The sequence below is a fragment of the Monodon monoceros genome, unplaced genomic scaffold (assembly GCF_005190385.1).
Source record: "Monodon monoceros isolate NGI ecotype Baffin Bay Population unplaced genomic scaffold, NGI_Narwhal_1 Super_Scaffold_18, whole genome shotgun sequence".
Classification (NCBI taxonomy): domain Eukaryota; kingdom Metazoa; phylum Chordata; class Mammalia; order Artiodactyla; family Monodontidae; genus Monodon; species Monodon monoceros.
The window spans coordinates 36,954,419-36,981,398 of record NW_021703774.1 but is presented as its reverse complement, the minus strand read 5'-3'; the positions used below and the strand labels follow the sequence as shown (position 1 = coordinate 36,981,398).

Sequence of the window (26,980 nt, the reverse complement as noted above, 5' to 3'; positions counted from 1 at the left end):
GTCCTCAGAATAACTTGAATACAGAGAATACTGAAACCTCAAAATAACTGTTAGTAAAAAGACAAAACTTAACAAATCATAGGGCACAATCTCTCACATCCCTACCCCAGCTCCAACCCCACTGAAAGGCTTTGTCATGAGCAAAGAAAAAGAAAAACTGCTGAGGAGACAGAAGGGAGACGACGACAAGGGGGCCAAAGGCTGACCTAAAACTACAGTCAGAGAAATAAGCCCACCCTAAATCTGAAAATATAAAAAATAAATAAATAATTGAGTAGATTAGAGCACAGGGAAGGAACCTCAAAGTATCAATACATGGGAGCTGACAAGGCAAGCATGATTTAAACTGGTAGTCTGGTGGTCTTTGTAACTCAATTTCTGGAGCAGAAAAAGGCAAGAAGGGAGAAGGCCCTTTGGCAACTGGGTGGAGATGAGGAAAAGCAGCAAAATGGGATAGAGTCCAGCAAAGACCAAAGAATCACAAAATCAGAGGATTCAGAACCCCTTCTCTGCCAAAACAAAATACAACAAAAGACCCTTATTCTATCTGTCCATTTCAATCTCCTCTTCTACTTAGCCCGAAATTCTCTCACTGAAGTCACACCTTTAAAGTACACAACTACATCTAGAGGGAATTTACCCAGATGATTACCCTTAACATAAACAGAACATGTAAGACTTGGGAAAAGTGGGCATATTAGAGTGGATTCATTGATAAGTGGGAGAATGTAGCTCACTGTACTTCTTGGGCTCACTGGTTCATTAACATTTCCCAGTCTGTTTTGAGGTTGGATGTAGCCATGACTGAATTATTGACAAGGGATATGAATCTGAGGGAATGTGCACTGCTTCCAGGCCTAGTCCATAATCATCTCCTAGGCATAATCCTCCTTTCCCTTCCCTCTCCCGCAGCCCCTGCTTGATGCACATGAATGCAGCAACCTCCAAAACTACACAATGAAGGTGCCCGAGCCGCAAGACAGAAGACTGGATCCCTGAATCACTGCTCAAGAGTGTGGTGTAGCAATCTGGTACACCTGATTTAGACAAGCGAGAAATAAACCTTTATCGTATTCAAGCCATTATTTGTTCGGGTTTGCTTCACATAGCAGCTAACAATACCTTAAATAATACAATATGCTGACTAATTACTTCCTAAGGAAGCAGAAAAACATTAACTAATGACATAAGATACAGAAGAGATATATGTCAACATGGAGGGAAGAGTAGTGGCAGAAGTAAAATGTTAATGACAGAGAAATCAGCAAGGATTCTGAGCTCTGGCTAATGAGGAGTTGAGGCGGGTACCTGAAAAGTGTACAATAAAAAGAGAGGGGTATTTTAAGTGGAGAGGTGAAGCTGTACAGAAAAGGAAATATAATTTTATTGTGTAATAAGCCTTTACTGCAAACATTATTGATCATAAAAATGTAAATTCTGAAAACTAAAACTGAAATACAACTATACAGAGGAAATGGGATGTGGACAACTGCATGAAGAGGATGAAATAATATTATTTTCATAGTGATTAAAATTATTGAATTTATTATTATTTACTTTTACTGATTGGTTTTACTCAATAAATGTACTCACATTCACTTAACACGTATTAACTAGTTTAATCCTCACAACAACACACAAGGAAGACAATACTGTTATCCCATTTCATAGATGAGGACAGTGAGATACATAAGGTTACCCACCTAAGGTCAAACAGTTAATAAGTGGCATAAAGACAGTATTAGAACCCATGAGTCTTGATTCTAGAACCATATACCTAACCAATATGCTAATCCACCAGAACTAACTCTTTACCTACAAGAGCAGGAAAACAACAGATGCCTAAATATTTTCAAAAGCAAGAAACAGAGACACTTTATTCAGAATATGAAGGTAAGCAGGAAAAAAGACAGCTAAAAGGGTTAAGAGCCTTTGCCTCTGAGAGTAGGTTGGGTGGAAAGGATGCAAGGGCTAAGAGAATGCTCTTATTCACAATGTAAGAAGCATTACTTTGATTTATAATCAGAGCTTTAACTTTTAAAGAAAAGAGATAATTAAGACAAATGTTACATACATCATAATTTTGCTTGAATTCAGACTTGCTGCAGCTTCCCTTTTAAAAGTGGATCTAACACAAACCAACACCACAAGTTGCTTTGTAACAGAACACTTTAAGGTGAAATTCAACTATACCATTTCTATTCGCTTAGTATACAAACTATGGCTTGTTACCTTGTCGACTCTCTAATTGTCAAAATCCCAACCCCTAGAAGAACCACTAAATTAAAACCGACTGAGAACATTTATTCCTGCATGATGCTTTTAGTTGAGAAAATCAAACAATTATCCCTGGCAGAATGCAAGACAACCATTAAGTGTGTGTTTTAAAATTAATTACAAAGATAACAAATTCATTAAGATAATAAACTATTCATGTTCAACAACTACAACATAAACATCTTTTCAATGTTTACATGCAAATCTGTATTAACATTAATCCTGTATTTGGTCTTCTCTTCTCTATCTAAACTCACTTCCTGGGTGATCTCAACTAGCCTCACTGCTTTAAATACCACGTACCCCCAAATTTATCTCCTACTCTGACCTTTCTCCTGATTTCCAGATATCCAACTAACTGCCTTCCTGATATCTATGATAAATAGGCACCTCAGAGCTAACGTGCCCAAGACAGAGTTCCTGATTTCTGTGCATCATCACCCCTGCCCCAGCAGCTCCTCCCTCAGTCTTTCCCATTTCACTTAATAGCACCACCGTTCAGAAGTGATGCCAAAACCTCTTAGTCTTCCTCCCTTACCCTTCCGCCCCCTGCTCATATTAATCTTTCAAGTTTTGTCAATTCTACCTGTAAAACACGTCCTAAATCTAAGCATTTCTCAACTTCTCCACAACTAACGTCATAACCCAAGCCCCATCATTTCTTACCTAGACTATTTCAATAGCTTCCTATCTGGTCTCCTTACTTCCACGTTTAACCCCCTACAGATCATGTATTACCAACAAATCACATCACTCCCCTGCTTAAAACCCTCTTTTAGCACCCTATTGTGTTTCAAACTAAGCACAAACCCCCTACTATGGCCTATAAGTCCATACAGGATCTGGATACCATCTATCTCTCCTATCTTATTTTGTGAGACTTTCCACACTCACTTACTCACTCACTACTTTTCCAGCCATACTTCTTTCAACATCTTGTTTCCACCTCAGAACACTTGCATTCCCTGTTCTCTAACTATGACCTTCCCTGACCTTCATACTCCAGCTCCTTCTCATCATGTAGATATCAGCTTAAATGTTATCTCCTCAAAGAGTCCTGTCCACACACACACACACACACACACACAAACACACGCTTTCTCTCTCTCTCTCTCTCTCTCTCTCTCTCTCTCTCTGTCAATCACTCACCATTGTGTTTGTTCTTTGGTCTTAATAGCATTTATGGTTAGCTAGAATAATCCTATTTGTTTATCGTCTGTTTCCCATCAGCCCCAAGAATATAAGCTACAGGATAGCGGGTAAGTTGTCTTATTCACCACAATATCTCCAGTACCTAGAACAGGACCTGGCACTTAACCACTTGCTGAACAAATTAAATATACAAGAATACATAGACACACAAGAGGAAGGTAACACAAGAAATTCAATCCCCTAGCTACATAACCAGCAGGCCTTCTATAGGCTTTTGGTTTCCATCAACTACACAAGGAGAAAGCTGACATGTGGACCTCTAAAACTGGATCCCTGCCACTGCTACCTCTTTCATGGCACTGCAACCCATAAACTCACACCATCTCTTCCACCAAAGAGTAAAATGCTACTGGAGGACAGAAGACATAATAAAATAGTGATAGAAGCCAACTCAAAAAGGAAAAAGAAAAAAAGAAAGGAAGAAAAGCCAGCCCTTGTCTGCAACTCTAGGACCTTAGACTCAGGGGTTGGTGAGACAGAGACGGAGAGGTTACAGTGCCACACAACCGGTAGGACCATATTACTAATATGGCCTTTCCCTTCAGATTTTAGACTGCTTTATTCACCCTAAGTCAAGAAAGGGATGAGAATACCCAGGGAGGCTTGGGTCTCCTCTACACATGGAGAAAAAATAGGGACAATGCCAAGCAACTTATAGTAAAACTATAGTACAGATGCAGTTTTTCTTTAGTGTCCTCTATTTAGATTGCCCTTGGCATCTATGACCTACCCATCCTGGACAACGTCCTAGACTGTCCCACTTCTGCTTTTCACCCATCTACCCAACCCCTTCTCCACAAGGTCCTGGGTATGCCTTCAGGTCCATAATTTCCCACTTTCCACAATTAAAGTGAAATATCTGACACACTACGGCAATATGTTTAGATCCAAATGCTAGAGGACCAAGGAATAACTCTCCATCTTCTCTACCCACATAATACATTTTGAAATGCATTTCTAAAGATCAGATAGACTCTAATTATAGCAAATGTCAGGAGATGAGAGACCATGGGACACTGATAGGAAAAACATTTCAGATGAAGCAGGTTCTTCCAGTGTCCTTTAAATCATACCATGCAAACATTTATATACTTTATAGACAGAGGTTAAAGAGATACTCAACCTCTCTTATAGGAGAAATGAAAATCTGAATGACGCAGAACTACAATTTTTTACTTACCAGATTAACAAAAAAATCCACAAGTTTAAGGTACACTCTGTTGACAGAGCTGTGAATTCATATATTTCCGGTGGGAATGCAAAATGGTACAATGCATAAGGACAAGAATTTTGCAATTTCTATACAATCGTGTAAGAATTACTCTTTGACTCAGCAATTGCATTTTTAAGATAAATCTACTTAAAAACAGACCACTAATAACAAATGTACAACAGGATTCATTGTGACATTATGCCAACAGCAAAAATATTAAAACAAAGCGATTTCCACTGGTAGGAAATTAAATAAATTATGGTATGTTCATAGAATAGGGCACAATGCAGCCAGGAAGAGGACTAAGAGAGATCTCTACCTACTAATTTGAATTCAACTCTATGATGTAAAGTTAGGTTTTTTTACAAAAGCAAGATATAAAACAATATACATATATTTCACCTTTTGTAGAAAAAAAGTTATACATTTCTTACATTTACCATATATATGTATCACATATTTTTCTATATTATTTATAGACAATTAAATCCAGAATGTGGGACATTCTAAAATCTACTAAGTTGGTCTCTTAAAAAGTATGCATAGCTGCAGCAAACATAGAAAATGAATATAATTGTTGAATTTAGGTGAGGAGTCTATATGGGTTCACTATTTTATTACCTTTTCTGTATGTTTGAAATTTTTCATGATTAAAAAAAGAAAAATGCAACTTGAGATATATTAATACCCCTTAATGGCTTTCCATTTCATTTACAGTAATGTCAGAATACTTTCATGACCTACAAGACCCTATACAACCTAGACCTCTATTTATTACTTGTCTGGCTTTATCTATTCCTTTCTCTGTTACTCTGTTCCAGCCACACACTGGCCTCCTTTCTTTTCTTCAGGCAAGCCAAGCACACTCCTGCCTCAGGGTCTTTACACTTGTTCCTTCTGCCTGGAATACTCTTCCCTCAGATATTGGCGTGGCTTACTTCTTTCACTCTAATCATTCTCAATCTTCTCAATAAGGCCTTCGGTGAACACCCTAAATTCCTGAAGAGATAAGCCGCAAGCCCTATTCCCTTTCCATGATTTATCTTTCTCCATATCACTTATCACTGCCTAATATAGTGTACACATGACTTAATTATTATTAGTTTCCTTCCCCTAGAAAATAAGCTCCATGAGGGCAGCCACTTCTATGTTCTCTACTCCCAGCACCTTTAACAGCACCTGGCACACATACATTAGTAAAATTTAAAAATATATCAGAAGTCATTATGTAGTTTGAACTCTAACTTTCATTGCCCATATGCAGTGCAAACAGCATCTCCCATTTTGTGGCTTGCTTTTTTTTTCCTCTGCTTACAGTATCTCTTATGGTACAAAAGTTTTAAATTTAAAAATGGTACAATTTATCAATCTTTCCCTTCAGGGTTCTGCTTTCTGTGACTCAAGAACTTGTTTTCCACACTGAAATCATATTGTATACCAAATATTCTCCTAAAAGTTTTAAAGTTAATCCAAATAGAACTTTAGTTTAAAGCATGAGGTACAGACCAATTTTTTTCCCCCATATGGATAACCATTTGTCCCAGCATCATTTAATAAGTATCCAACCTTACACCACTGAATTGTGATATCACCTTTTACATAAATTTCCACGTAAATGAGTATCTCTTTCTGTTCTCTCTATAGTGTCTGATTAGACTATTTGTCTGTATCTGGGCCAATTCCATACTATCTTAATTACAGTAACTTTACAACCAGCTCTGGGTATCAGCAGGACAAATCCCTGAAGCAGAGATGGCTAACTGCCTCCAATATCCATTCTCTCTCTCCTCCTTTTAGTTATGGAATCAACCTCTGGATTTTGCTTGTTCTGCTCTGGACTATTCTAAGCTTCCCTTGCAGCTAGACATGAACACATGACTAAGTTCTGGCCACTTACATGTGAGTAAAAATTATGTGTTTGCAACTCCTGAATCACATCCTAAAAAAGAGCTACTTTCTCCCTTTCCCTTTCTGGGGATTGCAGTGTAGACATGGTAACTTCAAACATCCCAAGGAAGACAACATCTAAAAGACATCAAAGCAAGCCAGAAGGAACTCATCAAGTATAATCACCTAATTCCATCCTGCCTATCAGCTTGGACTTTTACATGAGACAGAAGTAAACCTTTCTTGTTTGGCCACTTGGTCTCTGAGAAGCAACCAAATGAGTATCTTATTAATAATATCCACCACACACCCATGTTCCTTACCTGAAAGCTAACTTAGTTCTTCTTGACTATTTGCTCTATCATATACATTTAAGAATTAACTTGTCCACTCCCTGAAAATTTCTGATGGGATTTAGATTAGAACTGCACTGAATTCATAGATTAATTTGGGGAGTACTGCCAATTTAAACATACTGCGTATTTTTACCCATAAAAATTATTTATCTCTTCTTTTAAGTCTGTATATAAACCTTTTTAGTTTTCTGCATAAAAGCCATACACAACTTTTGTTCATTCTGTTCCTGGATATATAGAGATTTCATAATACTCTAAAAGAGATCTTTTGTTGCATTTTCTAATTATTTGTTGCCTATTATACAGGAATGTAACTGATTTTTTTTTTTTTTTTTTTTTTGCGGTACGCGGGTCTCTCACTGTTGTGGCCTCTCCCGTTGCGGAGCACAGGCTCCAGACGCGCAGGCTCAGCGGCCATGGCTCACGGGCCCAGCCGCTCCGTGGCATGTGGGATCTTCCCGGACCGGGGCACGAACCCGTGTCCCCTGCATCGGCAGGCAGACTCTCAGCCGCTGCACCACCAGGGAAGCTCTAACTGATTTTTATATAATGATCTTGTACTGATCAAATTTACTGAACTCTTATTCTATTAATTTGATTATAGAGTCTTCTGGATTTCCAATATTGATTATCAACATCACCTATGAATACTAGTAGCATTATCCCTTCCTTTTTAATCTTATACTTTCTGTTTCTTCGTCATGGCTTACCATACTGGCTAAGATCTCCAGCATGATGCTGAATAGCAACATTCATGTTTCTAATGCTTCATCGTTAATATTTAGTTTATTATCTATTTTTGACAGATACCCTTCATTAGGTTGAAGAACTTTCTTTCTATTCCTAGTTTAAGAGCTTTTATTATAAATGAGTAATACATTTTATCAAATGCTTTTTCTGCTTCTACTGAGGTGCTCACATGATTAACATGGAAACTGTATCAGTAGATTCCCATGCAACATTTTGAGATGAACCAACTTGTCATACATCTGTATGTTTTCTTCCTCAAAACATTGCTGGGTTTGGTTTGCTAATTCTTATATTTATATTTCTAAGTAAGATTAGCATGTGTTTCCCTCTTTCACACTGTACTAGTCTGAATGAGTACTGAGGTTATATTCTAGTCTCATGAAGTAATTTGGGGTAATGCTCCATTTTTCTTAGTCTCTGAAACAGTTTTAATAAGACTGGGTTCCTTTTTTCTTTGAAGGCTGGAAAGTAGTTGTCAGAAAAAAATCATTAGTGATTAATTCAACTTCTCTATGAGTTTAAATTATATTTTTCACTGAAATTGTCCATTTCATCTATGACTTCAGTTTTGTTATCAAAAAGTCATTAACACTTTTAGGATTTTTGAAAGCTCACTTGTAACTGCAATTATATCCCCTCTTACAAGCCTAATATTATTTACATGTTGCTTCTGTCTGATTGTCTTAATTATCAATGCTGGAGATATTCCTATTTCATAAGTCTTTTCAAGTTACTAGCATTTTGCATACCAATGTTTTCTTAGGTCAGTCTCCCAAATAAAAACAAAAATAAACAAATGGGACCTAATCAAACTTACAAGCTTTTGCACAGCAAAGGAAACCATTAAAAAAAAAAAAGAGGACTTCCCTGGTGGTGAGTGGTTGAGGGTCCGCCTGCCGATGCAGGGGACACAGGTTCATGCCCTGGTCCGGGAGGATCCCACATGCCGCGGAGCGGCTGGGCCCGTGAGCCATGGCCGCTGAGCCTGTGCGTCTGGAGCCTGTGCTCCGCAGCGGGGGAGGCCACAGCGGTGGGAAGCCCGCGTACCACAAAAAAACAAAAAAAGAAAGAAAAGAAAAGAAAAGAAAAGACAACCTACAGAATGGGAGAAAATATTTGCAAATGATGCAACAGACAGGGGCTTAATCTCCAAGATATATAAACAGCTCATACAACTCAACAACAAAAAAGCAAATAATCCAATCAAAAAATGGGCAGAAGACCTTAACAGACATTTCTCCAAAGAAGACATATAGATGGCCAGTAGGCACATGAAAAGATGCTCAACATTGTTAATTATTACAGAAATGCATATCAAAACCACAGTGAGGTATCAACTCACACCTGTCAAAATGGCTAGCATCAAAAAGTCTACAAATAATAAATAGTGGAGAGGGTACGGAGAAAAGGGAACCCTCCTATGCTGCTGGTGGGAATGTAAATTGGTACAGCCACTATGGAAAACAGTATGGAGGTTCCTCAGAGAACTAAAAATAGAATTACCATATGATCCAGCAATCCCATTCCTGGGCACATATCTGGACAAAACTATAATTCGAAAAGATACATGCACCCCTATGTTCATAGCAGCACTATTCCCAATAGCCAAAACATGGAAACAACCTAAATGTCCATTGACAAATGAATGGATAAAGAAGATGTGGTACATATATACAATGGAATACTACTCAGCCATAAAAAAGAATGAAATAATGCCATTTGCAGCAATATGGATGCAATCAGAGATTATCATACTAAAAGTGAAGTCAGTCAGAAAGAGAAAGACAAATACCATATGATATCACTTATATGTGGAATCCAAAATATGGCACAAATGAACCTATCTACAAAACAAAAACAGATTCATAGACATAGAGAACAGACTTGTGGTTGCCAACGGGGAGGGGGGAAGGGAGAGGAATGGACTGGGAGTTTGGGGTTGGTAGATGCAAACTATTACATTTAGAATGGATAAACAACAAGGTCCTAATGTATACCACAGGGAACTATATTCAATATCCTGTGATAAACCATAATGGAAAAGAATACTCAAAAAAAGAATATAAAAGTAAATAAATAAATTTATATCAAAAGCTAAAAAAAAGAAAGTACTAGCATTTTGGCTCTCTTGATCCTCTTACTGTAATTGTTTCTATTTCATTAATTTTCTTTTACCCTTAGTGTTTCCTTCTTTCAACTTTCTCTGAACTTATGAGATAGCTCTAACTTCTTGCGCTGAATACTAATCTCATAAGTTTTCATTCTCTTCTAACTTAGGCATGTAAGGTTTTTTGATTTTCTTAAAAATGGCCCAAAATTCTTTGGCACTACTCCCATTAAGAAGTAGGGCCTATGTCTCCTCCCTTTGAATGTTGGCAGGCTTGTAAATGCTTATGCCAATGTGGCAGAAGTGGTACCATGTGCGTACTTCTAAGATTAGATCATAAAAAAGTGATACATCATCTACCTTATCTGTTAGATCTATGACCACCATGTGAGAAGCCACTAAATATATCTACAGCTCTCATTTTCAGTTCCTGCTATTTTTTAATAACAACTTTATTGAGGTAAAGTTCACATACCATAAATTATATCCTTTTAAAGTGTATAGTTCAGTGGTTTTTAGTATATTCATAGAGCTGTGCAACCATTACTACTGTCTAATTTCAGAACATTTTCATCACTCCAAAAAGAAACTCTGTACCCATCAGTAGTCACTCCGTTCCCTCTTTCCCCCAGCCCCTTGCAACCACTAATCTACTTTCTGTCTCTTTGGATTCACCTACTCTAGACACTTCACATAAACTGAATCATACAATACGTGATTCACATAAATAGAATCATACATATTTTATGTCTATCTTCTTTTACTTATAATGTTTTCAAGGTTTATCCATGCTGTAGTATAATCAATATCTCATTCCTTTTTAGTGCTGAATAATATTCCATTGTATGGATATACCACATTTGTTTATCCATTCGTCAGTTCATGGACATTTAGGCTGCTTCTACTGTTTGATTCTTATGAATAATGACATTACGACTATTACTATACAGGTTTTTGGGTAAACATGTTCTCAATTCTCTTGGGTATGTACCTAGAAATAAAATTTCTGGATTATCTGGTAACTCTATTTTTAACTTTTAGAGGAAGTGCCAAACTGTTTTCCAAAGTGGCTGCACCATTTTACAATCCCACCAGTAATGTATGAGGTTCCATAACCTCACAATAACCATTATAATAAATTAATAATAATAATATTTTATTTAATGATTATTAATAATAATTCATCAACATTTATTATTGTCTTTTGGGTTTTAGCCATCCTAGTGGGGGTGAAATGGTATATCTCAGTGTGCTATTTATTTGCATTTCCCTAATAACCTTCTACACTGTTAAACCCTGAGGGTTCCCTAACTTTTCTGTGGGCTCAAAAACACATTTAAAGGTATGTTTGCTATATTTTCTCTAGCAGTTTCGGGTGTTTTACAGCAGAAATTTTTATATTATCAAGTTCAAAATATCGCTGAAAAAAAGAAATCCCTGTTTCTTTAACCAGTCATTACATTTAGAATTTTGCTTCCATAAAGAAAGTATTCAATAAATACCTTATAACTAACTAGTAGGCATCAGATTAAATTTTTCAGGATCAATTCAGCCAAATCCACTTCAATCATTCATTTATTAACTCCAATGACATCTATCATATGTCCTATGCTCTTTCAGGCACTGGGGATAGTCCGTCAACACTAATGCCCTCTTAGAGCTTTTATCGTAATGGAGGAGACATACAGCTCCTCCCCCCAGTTATTTAATTGATAACTGCCAATTAAAATAGATGTTATTAAATAAGGAGGGTGATATCATTGAGATTAAGACTAAAAAAGGATGAGGGGGTGACTTAAGACTTATGTCAGTAGGGAATGTGTGACTGCAAAGGAAAGAACTAGAGGAATCAGTCATTCAAAGAGCTGGTGCGGGAGAACATTACATGGATCAACAGAGGCAGATTTCAAAGTGAAATGCCTTGAAATGGAGGAAGGGTCCACAAGCCAAGGAAGGCAGATGATGGCCCCAAGATGATGGAAAGGTTGAGGAAACAGATTCTCCCCTCAAGCCTCCAGAAGAAATGTCTGCCTTCAGCCCAGTGGAACTGACTTTGGGCTTTCACCTCCAGAACTGTAAGAGCATAAATTTGTGTTGTTTTAGCCACCAAAAGTTGTGGCCAATTATTACAGCAACTGAAGGAAACGAACACAGATTTCGGTATCTGAAAGTGGGGTGCCACTAAAACAAATACCTAACCATGAGGAAGTTAGGTATTTGTTATGACTAAGTAATTGGAATTAAGTAATGCGAAGAAGTTTGAAGAATTTTGAGGGGCACAACTGAAAAAGCCTAAATTGCCTTGAACGGACTTTTAGTAGAAATATGGATGTTAATGACCCTGGTAGTGAGGACTCAGAAGAAAATGAGGAGCGTGGTACAGAAAATTCGTATCGTATTAGATCTAGAATACCTAAATAGTCATAAACAGACCACTGGTAGAAATATAAATGTTAAAGGTGCTACTGGTGAGAGCGCAGAAGGAAATGAAGAACATAAGAACATGTTACTGGAAACTGGAGGAAAGGAGGTGCTTGTTACAGAAAGCTTAGCTAAATCGTGTTCCACAATTATATGGAAAGTAGAACTTGTCAACAACAAACTTGGATATTTAGCTGAGGAGATTTCAAAGCAAAGTGCTGAAGGTGCAGCCTGGGTTTCTTCATGCTGCTTATGGTTAAATTTGAGAGGAATGAGATAAAGTGAGGGAAGAACTGTTAAGCAAAAAGGAACCAGTACTTGATGATTTGGAAAACCCTCAGCCTACCCAGATTGTAAATTATGCTAAAATCAGGGATTCAATGTTAAGAAAGTGTGCTCTGGAGACAAAGCCAAAGTGTGGCTAGACAACCTTTTGCCAGTGCCTCAAAATGAACAAAAGGTCACAACGTTCAGTGACACAGAGGGCTCTCTGAAGAGATTAGACATGTGACTCATGGATCTCCTCAGCCATCCTGGCAGAAGCCAAAAACAGAGATGGAATCATCCAGGAAAGACATGTGGAGGGGGGTCTTGTCTTATGGAAGGAACCCACATAACGAACAGAGAACACTCACGAGAATCTTGCCTGAGACTGCTATACCAGCAGACCACCACCTCAGACTGAAAGGGACAAGAGCAGACAAAATGAAAGAAGACAAACAGACCAAAATTCTACAGACAGGAAACAGGCTGATAAAAATACTCAGGTGCAGATATACACTACCGTTCCTGAAAAGGAAGGATGACTCCAAGGGTAGAGTCTTAAATTCTGAGAGTGGAGCCTCAGACCTCAGGGCCAAGAGCAATAGAGTATTATTTCCAGGCCTTGAAATCGAATATATTTTTTTTCCAATTGGATTTCAAAACTGCTTGGTACCAGTGACTCCTCTCTTCTCTTCATTTTACCACCTTTGGGGTAGAAATGTCTGTAACTGTTATCCTGTTCCATCATTGTATTTGAAGTGCAGGTAACATATTTGCTAGTTTCACATGTCTAGAGATGGAGAGGAATTCTGAACCAGGATGGATCATATCCAGTGTTTCACCCATACCTGATGTAAATGATTTAGATGATGTGACTTGAGTTGATGAAATTTAGATGACATTTTGATGATTTACAGATGAGACTTCTGAGTTGATGTTATAATGTAAGGCTTTGTAGATCAGGGTAAGGCACTTTGATTTTATTTTAGGTATAGTGGGAATCCACAGAAGAATTCCAATCAGCAAAGTGATATGACCTGATTTCAACGTAAACATTTAAATGTAAACATTTAAAAGGATCATTGATATGTACTGAAAGGAGATAAGAGTGTAAGTAAGGGAACCTGTTAGAAAACCATTATAGTGTGAGCAAAAGATAAGGACACAGACTACGATGATAACAGCAGGAAGGAAAAAAGAGGATAGATTCAAAATATATTTTGAAAGTAGAATTGACAAAACTTGCTAATAATAATAAATTAAATGCAGAAGATAAAAGAAAGAGAGAAATACGGATGATTCTTAAGTTGGGACTTGAGCAACTGGGCCGACTGTTCTATTTATTAGCTGAGATGGAGAAGAGTGAGGAAGGTACAGATTCACGTGAGAAAATCGAGATTTGCATTTTAGACACGCCGAGTTTTTATTCTAACAGACATCCAGATAGAAATATCAAGTAAGTAGTTTGATATAAGAGCAGGAAGCTCAAGGACAGCTCAGAGCCAGATTTATAAATTTGTATGGCATTTAAAACAACAGAACCAAATAAAATTAAACAGAAAGAATAGATGGAAAAATGAAGCAAGCCCAGGACCCAACTCTGGTATGTTCCAACATGTACAGGTCTGACAGAGGAGAGAAGCCAGCAAAGGAGACAGAGAACAGCCAAACAGGTAAAAACAAGTTGAACATAATGTTAGAGATGTCATCTTGCCAGAACCATTGATACTAATTACAATTATTCCACTTGATATAACCTTCATAGGCTCTACTCTATGAAAGTCCAGTTTAAAATGCAAAAGCTTTAGGGACTTCCCTGGTGGCCCAGTGGTTAAGACTCTGTGCTTCCACTGCAGAGGCGCAGGTTCAATACCTAGTTGGGGAACTAAGATTCCACATGTCACGCAGTGCAGCCAAAAAAAAAAAAATTTTTTTTAATTTTTTTAAATAAAAGATAAAATGCAAAAGCTTTAGCTCTGAGCATTCATTTTTTAAATATTCAAATACTTATGGAACTTCCACTAGAAGAGGACACTGAATGCTGAGGGGATACACATACATTCAGAGACTTTTCCATTGCATAGCTGCACTGTGACGATTTTTAAAATTTTAATCACAGATTTCAAATTCTTTAGGAAATTGGAAGAAGTGAAAAAGTTGGACTAACACAGAGAAATCTGGGCAAGGCATGGTCGGAGAACCACCTGGATACGAATGGAGATAGCAATAAAGAACAGCAAGAAGAGCCATAATAAAAAGGTGTGTGTTCAGATCATCATCTGTCACTACCTACGCTATTGTCTCCACTGTAGCTTTCTGTGCCCCTTGTAGCCACGAAAAGCCCTCCACACATTTTATTTTCCTCCCCTCTAGCTACCTCTACTCTTGTCTTGATTCTCTCTTCATCTGACCACAGTTTTATAGTTTTTGATTTCAACTGATTTGTACGGTGCCTTTTCCTGTCCAAGTAAGTTCTGTGTTTTAAAAAGTTTTCCTGGGACAAGGTAGTAACTATAAAATTATCTAAAACATTTTGAGCAAATATGGATTAATATGTTATAGTTGAAGACTAAAAATGTTTACATAGACAAAGAAAACAACATATAATTTGTCCCCTCTCTCCCCCATCTCCACAATCCTACATTTGAGATTTCAGGGAACTGACTTCAATTTTCTCTTTTGTGGTACCAGACATATAGATAAGATTACACTTTAATACAGGAAGGAGACAATTTTTAAATGAACAGCAATCAAAGGCAGTGACACATAGACAAACTAGCATGATTACGCCAAATTCACCTAAAAAAGAATTAAAAACCTTTTACTCAACTCTAAAGAAGCTGAGGCTTTTCAGACCTGTTGAAGACTTCCTAAAAGTATGCTGACATTCCCTGGTATGTCAATCATACCCACGCACCACAAATACTGACATCGTCTCAAACCTCCTTAGGGTGAAATGTTAGGGCAAGGAGTGCTGCTAGCTGGCCAGACTCAGGAGGGCCAACCCAGTTTTCAAGAAAGACGTAAGAAAAGGAAAGTCCCCCAAGTTTAAAAAGAGAAAAGAGTAGTGCATTTATGAAGATTTCTTCCCCTGACCTCCCCTTTCTTCACACCCTTTCACAGGTGTGACTGCTTAGGGGTGTGGGGACTCCCAAGGTTTTCCTGATTCTTCCAAATCTAGAGAATACCTGATTCCTTGCCTCCCACCTAATAACTGAATTACCTTTCCTGGGGCCACCTTGTTCAACCACCCAGTTGTCAGGTGGCTCCTTCTAAGGAAGCATAGACAGTTGTTGGTGTCAAAAGATGTTGTGGTCTTTGGACATGTTCCCGATTTGAATTTCAACCAACTCCTCACATCTCTCTGATGGGGTACAGTAATAGAACAGAAGTCAATGGGAGATCAGCATGCACTCAGATTCCAGATTCTGAAAGGGAACAAAAATCAAACCCTCCATTCTTTGCCTCTTCACCACATCTGATAACCAATACGCTAGAAACCAGGCTTTATCAGCCCATGAAAACTAAATGTAAAGTAACAACTCTCAATAACCACATAATAAGCAGTATGTACTTGATGAATGGTTAAGTCTACAATACAAATAACAAATGTTAATATTTATTAAATTTTATACTCTGTAAGTCCAAATTATCTGCCATTGTACTAAAATGTATCATACACTGTGAAGTGTTCATTTTGTATTTAAATATCCATGCAGAGCACTGACTCACCTTTTCTAATACAGATAAGTTCATGTACTCCACAGGTTCTTTCTCCACCTGTTAAGAAAATTTTTGTTAGAAATTAAAACCAGATCATAACCTGAGTTTGACTGTTACAAAGACTGTTACAATGTTTTAAATTAGCTTCTAGAAATGGGCTCATAAAAACGTTTCCTAATTCTTCTCTTTAAACTTACCTATACAAATATGATAAATCTGATACGCAGAATCTTCCTGAACCCATAAATCAAGGTCTTATAAAGTCTTGGAATAAGGAAGCTCCACTCAAGTATTTTATTTCAAATGGCAAGCTTCTCAAGAGCAGAGATCATAGTGCCATTTCCTAAGCACCTCTTTACATCATCTAGAAGGAAACAATGCAAGGAAGACCCACTTTTGTATCTGAGCCTTAATATATACAGGTAAGTTATCATGGAAGGGTCAACTCCTTAAAGGCACTATTTGCATTTTATCATATATACTCATATTGTGATCTTTCCCCATTCTCCACCTACCCACTCTTATAAATCTATAAGACAAATTTTATAAGTACTATGATGATAAACTAACAAATTTAACCAAAATATACTTTATCTTAATCATTATCAAAAATTACATTCGCTATCATAAGAGTAATATTACTTGTTACCATAAAAATAGGTATTTCCTTCACTCTGAAACATAGTGCCACTACCTGAAATGAATGTAAGCTGAATAAAATTCTGTAGTGTTCTATATATGCATAACCTTATAATTATGCTGAAAATTATGTTTAAACTTTGCATAATAAAAATATTAAATAATTTCATCATCTTACCTCATTATAGAAGCTTATTATGAACAGTTACTTTATAAGAAACAGAAATAGCTTACAGCAATAACATGAGAAATAAAAACCATGATATCCACTAAAAAAAAAAGTAGGTCATCCAGGAAGCAAGCTAAAAAACTAGAAAACAGTATTTCTATCACTAAAGTAGGTTAGAGCTACATTCTAACTTGGCTGTAACAATGCCGTTGCTTCTTTATTATCAACAATACAGACTAATCACTGTTATCAGGAAGACAGACTTAGCAAGAAACACGTAACATAAAGTTATGATTATAAAAGAATTATTATTCAGCAAACCTCAGTATAAACACAGTGAAACCTTATCAACTGGAATATTACCAATGAGTAATCACTGATCGGTTGCTGAAGGGGTAGAATGAACTATACCTATATACCACCTTATCTTTAAAAGTGAGAAACTAGTCAAATGGCAGGAAGGGGAATATTTACCAAATTATAAGAAGAAACTACTTTCAAGAAATTTAGAAGAACCACATAATAACAACATAACTATAATGTATATTGACACCATCACTGATGTTTTCATAGGCTACTTAGAAACAGTTCTTATATAGTCATTAAGACCTATTCTCCAGATGGTAACACTTATAACTTAGTTTGAGTCATGTACTTAATTCATGTAACAAGCCTGCACTTTTTAAAGCCTGTAATTGAAACTAGACTTCCCGCATATGTAATATAAATTTGTTAGGTTTTACTCTACACACCTAATCTTCACTATAACTGGATCATTTTTACAAGGCTTAGTATTAACAATAACAAAAACTACTGTAGTCTAAACTTTTCTCAAAATTGCAAATGACAATGAAAGCTAACTCCCACTTTTAAAAGTACTCAATTTATCTATATCAAATGAAAGAATTTTATAAATAGTCAAATAATTACTATATTTTAAAGTTATAGTCAATTGACAACTACATTTGCCAAAGTATGCACAAAAATCACATAATTAGGAAAAGCAACTAATATTTAGCTCTACTCTTCTCGATATTTGTTCTGAAAATTCTAACCAACAAGTGAGATTTCACTGATGTACATGTCTAACTCAAGAGCAATCACTCTTATTACTGAAATAAAAAGGAATATTAAAGATAGGTAAATGTCAGGCAATAAAGTAAAATTTGGGAGGGGAAAACTTACTTTTAAAAGTACAAAAGAAGAAACACAAAAAGTTAAATAAACATTATTATCAAACAATTAAATCAATATTATTTTTATCCTCAACCCTTCCTAAGATGAGAAAGAGAGTAAGGAAAAAAATATGCATTGCATAGGTTAAATGTATATTTTTAAGGTACATGTTTGGGAATCAAAAGGCTTCAACACTTTTTCAATCTGAGATACAGTGAACTATGTACAAATTTTATGTCTTTTTCAAAACTTTCTAAAAGTAATCTGAAAAGTTTACAAGAGAAACGTCAGATTTGTAAGCAAAAGGCAAGTCACAGTAGGCATATCCTGACTTAGATATGGTGGTAATACGAAAGTGGTTTACTGATTTTAAGAGCATAATGCACAAGGGGAATGATTATTGACTTTTTAAACTTCAGCTTTTTGAGGTATAACCGACATAAAAAAATTTAAGATATGCAAAAATGTATATCATGGTGATAATCAAGTATGTATATCCAATACACAGGGGAATCATTATTTTTTATTTATTTTTACTGAGATAAACTGCCATAGAACACAGTTTAAGGTGTACAATGTGTTGATCTGATACTCTCACATACTGCCGTAAGACTTTAGTGTAAGCTAATACCTCTACTGTGACACATGATTATCTTTTCTTTTTTGTGGTGGGAACAATTAAGATCTAGTCTCTTAGCGACTTTGAAGTTTATACACATTATTGCACTATGCTGTGCATTAGATCTCCAGGACTTATTTATCAACTGGTTGTGAGTTGCCCTTATACAACATCTCCCCATTTCCCCACCCTCCAGCCCCTGGTAACCACCCTTCTATTCTGTTTTTATTTTATGAGTTCAGCTTTTTCGGAATCTACACATAAGTGTTACCATATGTTTGTCTTCCTCTGACTTGGCATAATGCCCGTAAGGTCCATTCATTTTGTCACAAATGGAAGGATTTCCTTCTTACCCATAGCTAAATAACATTCCACTCTATGTATACATATACATGTGTGTGCATATGTGTGCGTGTGTATCTCAAATCTTCTTTAGCCATTCATCTGCTGACAGACACTTAGGCTGTTTCCAATCTTGGCTATTGTGAATAATGCTACAATAAACATGGCAGTGCATACATTTCTTTGATACACTCTTTTCATTTCCTTTGGATATCTACCCAGGAGTGGGACTGCTGGATCATATAGTAGTTCTATTTGTAATTTTCTGAGGAAACTCCATATTGTTTTCTGTAATGCCTGAACCAATTTGAAGGAATGATTATTTACGTAATCAATTAGTCAATCTCTTTAGAAAAAGATGAGTTTTCCACTAAAATGAAGAGTCAAAATGAACTCATATAAATATAATTTTTCACATACCAAATTTACTTCAAAGACATTATAATAAAGACTTGGAAATCATATTAAAATGACTGAATATAAAATGACTATAATTCAGAAATAAATTTGTCTAGTTCATTATAGATAAACAAACCAAGGCACTAAAGGTTAAGTGACGTTGCCCAGTCACTAGTTAACTGTCACTATTTAATTGTCAGAAAAAAGTAATCGGAACACTAAGTTTAATAGAGTGAAAAAGTAAACATTGATATTTCTTCATTTTTATGAAAATTATTATATTGTTTTCTAATTCTTTAAGGTAATTTAAATAAAAGTGAATTTCTCAAAACTATTTTTGGAGATAATACTAGCATTGTCTTGAAATAATCATCTCAGCAACATGGAAATGAGAAACAGAAATTGACAAGCTTAGTCAAAGTTACCATCTTTTCCCTCAGGCAAACCCATGTAGGAGCATAATATAAACTAATCCTCTACAATTGGAATAGGTCAGGGTACAAGAGGACATAGATGTGTGTGGGTTCACACATGTGTGCTGTGAATGTGTGCATGTGTATGTTTGTATATGAATGTGCACATACTTAAAAGTGTGCCTGGGAACCAGCAATTCGCTTTAGAGGGGAAGGGATAGATATTATAAAGTATGTATGTACTTTTCACATGTCTACAGAAGGAAAATATGTAGTGATGTTATATTCCCATCAAAATACGCCCAGGTATACAAAAACGAAATTAAACCCAAACATTTGGTTCCTTTAAAATGAAACCTTTTTAAAACTGACTTTATTTTTTCCGCCACGTTTACTTTGACCATTAGCCTAAATCACTACAATTTACAGCTTCTATTCTTCTATTAATTTCTTCTAAGTCAAACACTGCAAGGCTACTTTAGAACTATCTTAAATTCCATCTCATCTAAAGATTTCTCTCCAAAAAACATGCATTAAAGTAGCCACAGCCTTTTAATTCACGTCTAGCTCACATTAATAAATTGTTATAGCTAATTCTTCAGCAGATACCTATGCTTCCATAATAGGCATAAAACTTTAAATATTTCCTATTAATGTTGCCAACTCCTCCCAACCAACTTAACCCATTTAGACTACAGTCCCTAATCTCTAGACACTTTTTAATTTGTCCCTATTTAAGTCATTCAAGGAATAACACCAATTTTAGTCCCCAGTGTTGTCCCAGTGTTGTTGAAAGATCATGGTTGGCACAGCATAGTAAATACAGTTTCTCTTTTGAGCCATACAAGTTCCTATAAATTTATTCAATAATTTTTCTAACAGGTATAAGTTTTACCTTATAAATTTACTGTTCACAAATGTAATCCATTTTTCCCACTTTTGACCACTCAATTCAGTTTTTTTGTTAATTATGTTTTTGACTCTTAGAAGCTCATTATTACCATAAAACCTTGAAGAGGTATATGCTCACAAGAAGGCAGTCTACTTAATTTAATTTTCTATTTAACTGAGAATACCTTTTTTTTCCACTATTGCACCAGATCATTTTTTTAAAGCTACTAATATTCATTACTGCATCAATCAGTAAGCTCAGAATACTGAACATAATTTAATATTTCATTAAAATCCTCTCTTTTGATGACTCAATATCAATTATAATAACAGTCCTAAAATGTGAAAATAGGAAACTACTGAATACACATATGGATCCTAAAAGTTTGTTTTTAAATAAATTCCTAATAACAGCTTGCTGTGTTGTCACTATTTCTTCCTCCTAAAAAATGAAAAATCAAGGATTCCAATTTGTTAGGTTTCAATTAAAATTTTACTATATATACATATAAAATATGTGAATATTCATTTTACTCAAAAACTTGGAATGTTTTTATTTACAGTAGTTTGATCAGCCTTATGTTATCTCTATATGCATGTTCACATTAAGTATTAACAAGTGAGGATCTGGGGAGGGTGGAGGTAAGAATGAACGTCAGCTGAGTGGAAATCAAATCCATGAAGACAATCTACTCTACTACTACACACACACTATGGACAAACATTATAGTCATTTTAAAGAAAGCAACAATGCCAACAGTATTACTCAACAAATTGTATAAATAAGCCAATACTTGATTCTCTCTGCTTTCCACATTGGCATACACTGTTGCATTCTAATACTACTTAAAATATCAAAAAGTGAAATGCTTCTTAATACAAATATTTCTCTAGTGTTCCCTACTTTTTTCTAATTTTAATGAGTTAGAAAAGGAACCTAAAATAAACTGTAAATTACTCAAAAGTACTGTGAACAAATTTACCTAATATACAAACATGTCTTAAATCTCTGTGAAATATTAGAAATTTTATTCCTGCCGAAAGCCAAAGGATCTCTTCTAGGAACATCACTGCTTAAACTGAACTCTAAATCTTCCAAATATAAACTGTTCAATAAATTGCCTTAGTCAGCCACAGACTGACAGGTAGGACTTTCTAATTATATTATCCCCTGTATACATTGTAATGATAGAACTTTAACAATAGAATGGAAAGAAGGAAAGGAGTGTGATGTTCTCCCTCGAGACTAATAATACATGTTTGTATTTTTTTTTTAATTGGTCCTTTATTTTATTTACTTTTTTTTTTTTTTTGGCTGTGCAGCATGCAGGATCTTAGCTCCCCGACCAAGGATTGAACCCATGTCCCCTGCAGTGGAAGCACGGAGTCTTAACCACTGGACTGCCAGGGAAGTCCTGTATTGGGTTTTTTAATTCCACATTTCAAATGGCTTTGGGTTTTTTTGTTTTTTGTTTTTTTTTTGCGGTACGCGGGCCTCTCACCGCTGCAGCCTCTCCCATTGCGGAGCACAGGCTCCGGACGCGCAGGCTCAGTGGCCATGGCTCACGCGCCCAGCCGCTCTGCGGCACGTGGGATCCTCCCAGACCGGGGCACGAACCCGCGCCCCCTGCATCGGCAGGCGGACCCCCAACCACTGCGCCAGCAGGGAAGCCCTCAAATGGCTTCTGAAAGCCCAAATTATGTCTTGGAAATTTTAAGAGTCACAACAAATCTTCAATGACTTTTAATGACTTAAAAAATATATGTGAAAATGTGTGATAAACTGTAAGATGCATTATGAACAAAAAATGCGTATAGGGCTTCCCTGGTGGCGCAGTGGTTGAGAGTCCGCCTGCCGATGCAGGGGATGCGGGTTCAATCCTTGGTCAGGGAACTAAGATCCCATATGCCATGTGGCACGACCAAAAAAAAAAAAAAAAAAAAATTAAAGGGCTAAAACGATGGAGCAGGACAAATAAGAGTATGCTTAACAGATACAAATAATCTGTTCTTCAAATCAAAACACTGGTTAGCCATGCAAGGGACTGAAGACACATGACTTGAAAGTAGTCCAGGTGAAAGAGACTGTAATTTTGGTTGATTACAACCTCATCCTGAGTCAACATGAAGTTCCAAAAAGGCTATTTTAATATTAAACTACATGAATAGGATTATGCACAAGTCAAGGAGTGATACAACAGTTTTAATGTACGATATTCAACAAAACATCTGGAATGGAGTGGCCCACTACCATATTTCAAACATATAACTACAGACTATCCTGAGGAAGAGTTAAATATTTTGTCTAGAAAAGAAAATGCTCAGGAGATGTCTTCAAATGGTAGAAGTGATGTCGTATACACAGAGAATAGTGAACTTTTAATATATTGCTCTAGAAAGCAGAACTAGGATGAGTGGATAGATAGAAGTTACCAAATGGAAGATTTTTGGTCAAAACAAAGACCTTATGAACTATAAGAATTATAGTTCCGCACTGGCATATTGGTTCAATGAACTCATCATCATTGAATATTTTTACACAAAAGGATGATTCATCTCTTGGTGTTCAGACTATATTGTAATCGCATGGTTAAAATTATCTGTCTCCCCCAACAGAACACGTACTCCTTGAGGGAAGAAATGTGGTTTTATTCATCTTTACGGCCCCACAGAGTCTAGCACAGAATGCTGAGTACAGCTATGGCTCAGTAAGTCTACGGAATTAACAGGTGAATGAAGGCACTGCATGTTTTAACAGCCACTTCTTTGGGAAGGTGGGATGAGATGCTCCCTTGGGCCCCTAAAATTCTAAGATGTCCATAGTATAAAGCCCTCATCCAGAGCTTATTCTATTTCATAACATAGCATGGGGTGATGTGTATAAGTAATCTGCTTTAGTATGTGATAAACAGCACACCTTACCTGACATCTTTATTTGAAATGCTAGTATTAACTAATTTCCTTGCCAAACTAGAAAAGGCAATTCCTGACCTTTACATTATGAAGCCTTAAACAAATGCTTAAGTATGAAAATATTAATCAAGAGTATCTCAAGCACAGAAGAATCTCTTGAATAGGGAAAGCAAAAATCTTGTTCTTTAAACATACAAGTAGTAATAGGCAGAGCAAAATGCCATCAGCTGACTTAAAAAAGGAATCGATCACATTTAACTACAGGGAGGCGGGGGAGAAGGGAAGGATCAATCGAGAAAAAGGGGGAAAACTGGAAAATTTTTAAAGAAATTACAAGTTATAGGATCATATCTGGATACTATCTGGCTGATTCTTCCTCACCTTCTGCAATAACGTTTTTATCTTTACCAAGTCGTAAGAAATTCTACTACAAAGTGGTTGTGGAAATAAAGTACAAAACATAAATTAGTGTATTCGGTTTCTTGATTTTAAACCTCTAGTAAAAAGCATAGTAAGGAAAAGTTTGAAAGTACCGCTCTGGATAACAAGAATATCGAAGATTATTGGTAGATCTTATTCCCAGTGCCCTCTATCACTTTAGCTAAAGCAGACACTTGAAACTGTTTGAATGTGTGTCTTGCATATAATAGGTAATCAATCTCTTAAATAAATAAGATAAACGTAAACACACAACTAAAACAGTTCTGGAGCTGGCAAAGATGTATGCCACTAGGGATTGGTCACCAAGATGGGAAGTGCTTTGAGAAGTTTTACTTAGGAGGAACACATAAAATTTAGCCTAGTGATGGTATTGCTGTAGGGGCCTTGCACATCTGTATAGATGCATACAAACACACAGGGAAATTTTACAAACTACTTTCATTGTTTGTATTAAGGTAAGAGTTAGACAGGGGCTGAAAGATGATGTAGACGTTCACATAAATCCTAGACGAGTTATATTAATTTTCAAACTATCTTCCTTAAAAACAAAGCAAAAAAAAAAAAAGGCAAAATATAGACACTTCATCCCAGTTACATGTTTTTGGAAGAAGAGAAAAATACACTCTAGTGCCAACTATGTACCTTATCTAGGAACTTAATTTATGAAGCTACTTTTTTGAAAATATGAGTATTCATGGCACTATAACACTTAAAGGACTGATATATATGCAGGATTCTAAGCGTGTGCGTTTGTTGTAAAGATGTATTTATACCTCTTTCGTAGAGAAAATACAGTTTTGAGTGTTAGGGGGGAAAAAACACTTGAGAAGGAAATAAACCCCACTTCAAATTTCCTGGTCCCCTACAACAGCAATCAAAAGGGGAACGGACGGAGAGTACAGCCCAGCATCGACTCCACAGTAGGGACTGAGAAGGGTTAGGACCGGGACAGCAAAACTGGGCTCCCAGTTTGGTAGGAAGGCGGGTATTGTGGGAGGATGGCTTGCTGAGGCGAGGTCAATGGAAGGGGGTACACCCTGCGGTCCCTCGCTCCCCCAGCCCGTCCCGCCGGGTCGGCAGGGCCGCACCGGAGCCCCAATCCGCGCAGCCAGGAGGAGGCAGCGGCCCTGGCACCATACCTGTCAGCCGGACCAGCTCCTCCCCGCGCCGGGCCACGGACCGAGGCCGACGGAACAGCCAGGGCCGGCGAGAGTCGGGAGGACCCGCGGCGCCGCTCCGCCCACCTGCCTCCCGGGACGCATTCGGGGACCTTGCGCCTCCACAGCCACCCTCCCAGCCCCATCCTCGCCTCGGCCTCTCGTGCACCTCCGAGCCCCCGCTACCTGGGCTTCCGCCCTCCTCACCAACCACGGACGGCCTCCACTTACCTTCAATCGCCATGATGTGCTCGCCCTGGACCGCACCAACTGGATGGCGGGGGCGGCGAGCGGGCGTGCGGGCGGAGGACGCGCCGGGGCAGCCGGCGAGTGGAGCTGGGCGGGGTTAGCCCCGCAGTCGCCGGGCTGCGCGGCCTGGGGGAGCCGCGGGCGGGGCGGTCTGGGGTGGGGCGGAGCGCCGCGAGCGCGCGGAAGAAATGGAACCTTCCCCGGCCGCCACTGCCGCCGGCACGTGACGCCGCCTCGCCCCCACCCCGCCTCCCCCACCGCGCCTCGCGCCGGGATTCGAAACAGGTGCGGGGTCCAAAGAGCCCCCAGCACCGGCGCCCAAGACCAGGCCGAGGCGCACTGAGTATGTGCGGACGGCTTCCACCCGCTCGGCCGGGGGCTCCTCTGGGCCCAGGACCCCGGCGGAGACATCTCCTCCTCCCTTACTTGCGGCCTTCGAAACCGATGAGGGAGGGGCATGGGGGAAGGATGTGGTCAGAACCATGGACAGGTCTCAGTTGAAACTGGGCTCAAGAATCCCCACCCAGTGACTCCCTCAGATTTGGTAATCTGAAGGTCTGTTTTGTTTTTGTTTTGCTTTGCCTGAATCAGCCAAATACTCGCCTCAGATCTCCGCTGTGGGCTGAGAGACGGCTAACTGGCAAAGAGCAAACGGGAGAGAGACAGAGGGATCCTGAGGACAGCTGCTTCTCTCTCTCTCTCTCATACACAAACACGCACACACACACACGTGTGCTCGTGCACTTCACCCCTTAGACTCCTGATAAAGCTTGCCATCAACCTGAGCTTGGTTTTCCCTCGGAAATGTCCGCTGGCATTTCTCTCCATACATTTGAGGTATACAAAAATAGAGATGAGACAGACGTTTTGACAAAGGGCCTGAAAAATCAAGTCACGTTCAAGTTCTTTTAACTGGCAAACCTATGAGCATTATGAACCGTCACAGGTCGAACATGGAACAACTGGTCGTTTAATTTGGACATGAGGTACTTGAGCCACTCAACATTTACCCAACTCTCAGCTTCATTTGGTACCTCGAGGACCTTGACAATGAACGGCATAAACAACATGGAGGAATAGGGAGTTGGTGATCCTCCTTGCAGAGAAAATGCTTACTCCTAGTGCAAAATAGCTATACTGGAGACTGACACAAAGAAAATTTTGCACTTATGTAAGTGAGATTGGACTGTAAATCTAGAGCAGAAATTGTCTTTCACTGCATTTATATAATCTCTCCCTCAGTCACAGTTTATGTTCAATAGACATTCATTCTTTACCATTTTCATTAGTTCGGTGAATATTTATCAAACCAGGAACTGTGCTAAAAGCTAGCTACAAACAAGAGTTGATACTGAAAGATCA

General features: G+C 37.8%; 1 protein-coding gene across 1 annotated transcript in view; it reads right to left on the bottom strand.

The window, feature by feature from the left end:
- SYT14 (synaptotagmin 14) overlaps positions 1-25,613 on the bottom strand; it is a 226,685-nt gene extending 201,072 nt beyond the window's left edge. Inside the window, exons 1-2 of the mRNA XM_029230413.1 lie at positions 25,601-25,613; positions 16,220-16,267 (exon numbers count right to left, since the gene is read on the bottom strand). Of these exons, the coding sequence (XP_029086246.1) occupies positions 16,220-16,267; positions 25,601-25,613 (61 nt within the window). The remainder of the gene's footprint in view (positions 1-16,219; positions 16,268-25,600) is intronic.
- Positions 25,614-26,980: the final 1,367 nt, after the last annotated feature.